The sequence below is a fragment of the Lampris incognitus genome, chromosome 9 (genome assembly GCF_029633865.1).
Source record: "Lampris incognitus isolate fLamInc1 chromosome 9, fLamInc1.hap2, whole genome shotgun sequence".
NCBI classification, from domain to species: Eukaryota; Metazoa; Chordata; class Actinopteri; order Lampriformes; family Lampridae; genus Lampris; species Lampris incognitus.
Window position 1 is genome coordinate 31,536,955 of NC_079219.1, and position 7,034 is coordinate 31,543,988.

General features: G+C 44.4%; 1 protein-coding gene across 1 annotated transcript in view; it reads right to left on the reverse strand.

Moving 5' to 3' along the window:
- The window catches only part of sall3a (spalt-like transcription factor 3a), a 62,327-nt gene extending 57,019 nt beyond the window's left edge, over positions 1-5,308 (reverse strand). The window contains exon 1 of the mRNA XM_056286972.1: positions 5,284-5,308. Within this exon, the coding sequence (XP_056142947.1) occupies positions 5,284-5,308 (25 nt within the window). The remainder of the gene's footprint in view (positions 1-5,283) is intronic.
- Between the last annotated feature and the right edge of the window lie 1,726 nt (positions 5,309-7,034).

The window sequence follows — 7,034 nt, forward strand, 5'->3', positions numbered from 1 at the left end:
TGAGCTAGCCTTGTTGAGCTACTAATTACCTCCATTATGAAGATGCAGAGTGCCTGATCAGAGATGAGGGCATATGTGTCCGTGTCTGTGCTTGTGTTTATGCATATGCGTGTGATGGTGGTCGGGCCGATTAAGAGGGGGATTAGCTGTTGGGTTGTGAAGAGGGAGGTGGGCTTTAGTGTGTGTGTGGTGGTGGTGGATGGAGTGGGTGCAATGAGGAGTGGGGGGGGGTGTCTCCCCTCCTGGAGACGAGCCCTGACCTTCTCATTTCATCCTCATTAGTATCTCATGTCAACAGAGCAGCCACTCCTTAATCATCTGCTATCATCCCAGGTCTATATAGACACACACTCACACATGCACACACATACACAAACAAATGCAGATAAATACAAACTTACATGACTGACTATTTCACCAGAAGAGGATGTGTCCTCAAAGGTTGATAAAAAAGAATGAAAAATAAAACTTCCCGTATCGCTATTTATAATATAGCCATGTTAACTGACTACAGCAGCTCTGTTGTTATTTATGTAGTTCAGAGCATGGTGATGCAGCGTTGGACGGCAGCTAGACTGCATGGCAGAGGGTGGGCCCGTCTGTCTGTGTCGGCCTGTGTGGCACGGAGGCCCCCAGCAGGGTCAAGGGGGCCGGGGGCTCATGGTGCCAGCACAAATGAGCTCCATTCATTTCCCCACATCGGCATATGGTGGCCCATTGTCCTCGGCCACAGAGGCAGAAGTGATGCAATTTGTTGGCATGTCCTGTCATTTCACAAACCCACCCATCCCACTGAGGCCCTGGCCAACAACAGAAGACAAGCAAGGGCAGCTTGTTGTTACTGAGATCAACATTTTAACATATGTGTGTGTTCGTGTGCGTGCATGTGTGTGTCCTCGGGTCAAAGGCAAAAAAAATCTCCTCTGGCGGAACCAGATTCACTCACCTACATATGCAGTGAATCTATACACAAAAGATATATACCATTGACAAACAGGATGAATTAAAACCCAGATCTTTCTCAGAAACAAAGGGATCAATCAGATTAAATCTCATGGAAGATTATGACTGCATACAGTATCTGTGTCAATCCCTCTTGTCTTCGGCGTTATCAAGTTACCTCCTTCATACAGAATAACATCTAATCTGATGTAGGATTTAAGATGAGACCGGCTCCTTATTTACATAATTTTACACAAATACATCATCTCGACAAACAAGGAAAAAAACAAAAAAAAACAACAACAAATCAATGGTGTAAACAAATGCAGCCACAACGAAACAAGTCAAGCCCGTGATTTATGAGTAATAGTGAACTCGGGCAGCTCCCTCTATCTGGTCTGTTCCTGGTTTCACTACGCCCGGCGTGAAGCTGCTGTCTGACAAGAGAGGGAAGGAGTCTTGTTTAACTTCCTGAAAAGTGAAACTCTTGACAGGGGTGGACATATATAGCCCCAAAGCAGCAGAAAGTAGTGTCTAGACATGGCTGCATTTAGGTCAAATAGAGGAACCCATATGATAGCACAGTCATGGACAAAAAGAAGGTATATAGGGTTGACAGGCGATTGGACTGCCAAGGTCAAATGTGACTGAACCCATTTCACTTTAGTATGTGTGTCTCCGACAGTGTCTGTGTGTGTGCCTGCTGGTGCTCCATGGCGTGGAGTCACTCAATACTAGCGCGTCAGCTGGAGGTTTTGGTGTTATTGTCCACACAGCTTGCTCCCTCACCGCTTTCTCCGTGAAGAAGACGCGGGGGCTCCTCTGAGATCTCTCCGAAGAAATCGAAAGGAGTACCCTAGCAGACAGAGTCAACTTCTCAAACTTTGGCCACTCCAAAGATTGATGATGTTGGTCCTCGTTCCAGTGGTGTGAGGAACAAGAGGCCCTCAGAGACTCATTACACCTCAGCAGACTGGAAGAATGGAGTGACACAGGTCCTGATTACCAGATTCATCATTTGTATTGGACTAGGCTGCTCTTTTACAAATGTCAGCTGACAAACTGTATTAAAGACACAGAAGATGCTAATGTTTACTACACATTATTAGAAAAATAACAGTGAAGAGGTCGAAACAAAATATCTTTAAACCAAATTAAAATATATTTTATCTGAATAATTTTCGAATACAAAACTCAAATTTAAAGCAGTTTAGAATATGTCAGCATTATTATTTTTCTCTTTTGGTTCATTATTCACACTTTAAGACAATACGGCATACTTTATAAAGGGTTAATGTAGGTGGTCAGTAATTACATCACTAATGTTAACAACTCATTTATTGTTGTGTTATAAATCATTAATAAGATGTTATACTACATTAATATTTTTTTTTCTAGTTCCCAGGTTGGGAGCCCACATTTTATCAATACGAGCGAGTCTCCATAGATGTTCTATCTGAAGCCATGTGACTGGTGAGTACTGCCGATTCACATTCTCAGTGAGTGAAGTACAAATAACACGAAAATGCCATGGACATGAAGCAGTCAATCAACTTTACATGATTTACTAAAGGTATTTCCACTCTAATCAGTAATTATATATAACAAACATCACAAATGTAAACATATAAAAGAAAAAAAAGAAGCAAAGGCGCCCCCTGTGACATCACAGGATTGTCCAAAGGAGTTGAATCGAGTGCAACTGGACTTGGTGCCTTTCTGACTAGACCAAGCTAGTCTAGTCTGAACGGCACGAACTGAGGAAGCCTGTTGGATGAGAGGCGAAACGTCTTCACGGATATATACCAAGTCCAGTTGCACTCTATTCAACTCCTTTGGATAACCATGACCTGGATGAATGAGAACATTCACAGACATCACAGGGTTGGTTGGCTTGGCTGAGTTCAACAGATACAGCGGTCGAAACAGTGAAAGATAGAGATAGAGACAGTTAAAGTTGGACACTGAAGAGCCACAGGACAGAAGACAAAAGGGAGGCCACTATTGTATTGCTCCTGGATGTAAAAATGAGTTTTACAGGGTTACAGCAAAGGACAAAACAGTCCATTTTCATTAACAGAGAACAGTACTGAATCATATCTGTACTGTCAGAATTATTCATTCTGTTAGATTCCAGAATACGCCAACTGTGTATTGATGATCTTACTCAAAGGTTATTGAGGATGAACTGGGCCGAATGTCTGAATATCCAACATCAAACTCTCTACACCACTCAATGAAAGTTGAATCGGTTCATCTGGACACGTTTGACAGAAATGTTGCATCACTCATGTAAGTGACCTCTTCAGTCTAAACTGACTGCAGGTATCCCCACCCTTATAAACAATACTTTCTTTGATTTTCTTACCTGGGTTATTTAGCATGCATAAAGACATGTCTACTACACCACTGTGTTTTGACTGTGGTATCCCAAATGTTGGTTACATAACATGCTGTGCAAGGTGATCTAAACTTCTTTCAGCTGCTCCCGTTATGGGTCATCACAGCAGATCATCCGTTTCCATTTCTTCCTGTCCTCTGCATCTTCCTCTGTCACGCATGTCCTCCCTCACCACATCCATAAACCTCCTCTTTGGCCTTCCTCTTGCCTGGCAGCTCCGATCTTCAGCTTTCTGCTCCCAATATAGCCAGCACCTCTCCTGCGCACATGTCCAAACCATCTCAATCATGCCTCTCTTGCGTTTTCTCTAAACCGTCCAACCTGAGTTGTCCCTCAATCGCAAAGCAAACATTGCATCTGTAGTGCTCTTTCTTGGCATGAAACCATACTGCTGATCGCTTACCATTACCTCTCATCTTAACCTAGCTTCCACTATTCTTTCTCATATCTTCATGCTGTGGCTGATCAACTTTATACCTCTGTAGCTACCACAGCTCTGCACATTCCCCTTATTCTTGAAAATCGGTACCAGTACAATTCTTCTCCACTCCTCAGGCATCATCTCACTTTCCGAGATTGTGTTAAACAATCTAGTTAAAAACCCCACTGCCGTCTCTCCTAAACATCTCTATGCCTCCACGGGTATGCCATCTGGACCAACCATATTTCCACTCTTCATCCTCTTCATAGCTGCCCTCACTTCATCCTCACTAATCCACTGCACTTCCTGATTCACTATCCCCACATCACCCAACCTTCTCGCTCTCTCTTTTTCTTCACTCATCAGCCCTTCAGAGTACTCTGTCCACCTTCTCAACACTCTCCTCACTTGTCAGCACATTTCCATCTCTATCCTTCATCACCCTAACCTGCGGCACATCCTTCCCAGCTTGCTACCTCTGTCTAGCCAATCGATACAAGTCCTGTTCTCCTTCATTAGCATCCAACCTCTCATACAACTCACCATATACCTTTTCCTTTGCCTTCGCCACCTCTCTCTTCACCTTACACCGTATCTCCTTGTACTCCTGTCTACTTTCTTCACCTCTCTGACTATCCCACTTCTTCTTCACCAACCTCTTCTTCCATATACTTTCCTGTACTTCCTCATTCTACCACCAAGTCTCTTTGTCTTCCTTCCTCTATCCAGATGGCACACCAAGTACTTTTCTAGCTGTCTCCCTCACTATTTCTGCAGTAGTTGCCCAGCCACCCAGCAACTCCTCCCTGAACTCCAAATAATAATCTTCCTTCTTCTACCATTTGAACCTTGGCTCTACCTTCACTCTCTTCCTCTACTTGATCTCCAAAGTCATCCTACAGACCACCATCCGATGCTGCCTAGCTATGTTCTCCCATCGCCACCTTGCAGTCTCCAATCTTTTTTCAGACTACACTTCCTGCAGAAGATATAGTCCACCTGTGTGTACCTTCCTCCACTCTTATATGTCACCCTGTGTTCCTCCCTCTACTTGAGATACATATTCAACACAGCCACTTCCATCCTTTTTGCAAAATCCACCATCTGTCCTTCCACATTCCTCTCCTTGGCACTATACCAACCCATCAGCTCCTCATCACCTCTATGCCCTTCACCAACATGTCCATTGTCTGCTCCAATCACCACTCTCTCCTCCTTGGGTAATGTTACAAGATGATGAACATGTTCAGTTTGCTAATCCTGGAAACTAGGACTAACCTCATTCCACAGCTAGTCCCTAAATGTTAGTCTGCAACAGTTAGTTCTTTCCCTCAAGTGAATGCATTTGAACTTCAGTATGTAAGCCTCTCTGACCTATATGCATATGTACACTTTCTTGTCTAGGAGGTACGTATCTAGACCACTCACCTCTCCTGGCTAAATCTACCGATGTCTTCAACTAGCAGCCTCTGACATTTTGGCTAGCTCACAGGACGTCCCCTGTTTGCTTTTGTCTTACCTCTGGGCACAGCCAGCTCAGACATTGTCGGCTCTCTGTTCAGAAATGCAGGTGAAGTTCCTGTGGCTAGTGAGATGTGCAGCACAATGTCTGGACCTTTGTTGGATCACCGAGTCCTTAGCATGGTCGTAATCACCATGCTCCCCTAGCTGTTGCTGCACACCATGTTGTCTCTGGTGTTTTCACTCATCTCTTCCTTTTTCAGCTGTCGAGTTGGCATATTAAGAAGGGCAAGTGACCCACCCCACTATGGAACAATCAACCTCTCCCTGACGCCTAACTCCACCCCTAATTCTAGATCTAAACCAAACTAGATTTCTCATCCTAAGTCCAAAACCCATGTTGTACCAGGTACATTCGCAACCACGCCATCCAACTCACTCCAGAATTCTTCTTGCTCTTCCATCTCACAACCAACTTGCGGAGCATATACACTGGTAACATTCATTATCACACCTTCAATTTCCAGCTTCATACTCATCATGCTGTCCGATACTCTCTTCACCTCCAACACACTTTTGACATACTCTTCCTTCAGAATTACCTCTACCCCATTTCCCCTCCCATTTACACCATTGTAGAAGAGTTTGAACCCACCTGCGATGCTCCTGGCCTTACCTCCCTTCCACCTGGTCTCTTGCACACACAGTATGTCTACCTTCTTTCTCTCCATCATATCAGCCAGCTCTCATAATGCCAACATTCAACGTTCTGACTCTCACTTCCACACTCCTACCCTTCCTCCTCTCGCACCGCCTCTGGACATGCCTTCCCCCTCTCCTCCTCCTTCGCCAAACAGTAGCATAGTTTCCACTGGCACCCTGCTGGCCAACAGTACCGGTGGCGGTCATTGGTAACCCAGGGCTCAACCAATCTGGTATGGACATCTGATTTATGATCCGCATATTTGATTGGCAGAGGTTTTATGTCGGATGCCCTTCCTGACGCAACCTTCCCCATTTATCTGGGCTTGGGATCGACACTAAGAATGCACTGGCTTGTGCATCTCCAGTGGCTGGGGTGCATCCCCAATGGCTGGGTTGCGCAATGTGATATAAAAAAATTACGCATAGAAAGCATTCATGTGGAATCATATTGTCATGTCAGACCTCAAACTGCACACGGACACATTGTTCACACTGTATGCCATCATATTCCTGTCTCTGGTAAACACCATGTGTATTTGTTGTTTTTTTTAACTACATAAGGCTAACGCTATTGATTCATTTACCGGTGGCCAGAGCTACCTTGACTTACCTGCTATTGACAGGAAACACCAGTGTTTCAGCTCAGACATCTTTCAGTGAAAGCATCACCACCTCCAACACATCCATCTCCCATCATAGTATGCTGAATGTACGCACTATGGTCCAGACCAGCTTCCTGACAGCAGATGGACTCATATATGGCAAGTAACAGCCACACTGACACCAGGTCATGGCTTACACCAGTTCCTAACTGGACTTGATGTGAATGAGCGAATGAGCAAACATCAGATTGTTTCAGTTTTTTCCAATGAAGATGGAGTGAACAGTGAACAGGCGAGCAATGTGTCGCTTGTTTGGAAAATTGCTCGTCCTGCTCTATTCTTGCAAAGTTTCGCACACTTGCTCCTCCTCCAACCTATTTTCAATGGTCAAAATTGACGCTGATATCCTTAATGTTTCCATTTCCCCTCCAGTCAGCAATAACACCAACCATTGATTAATTAACGGAAATGATTAAAACTTAAGAAAATTGTGTCTGTTAAG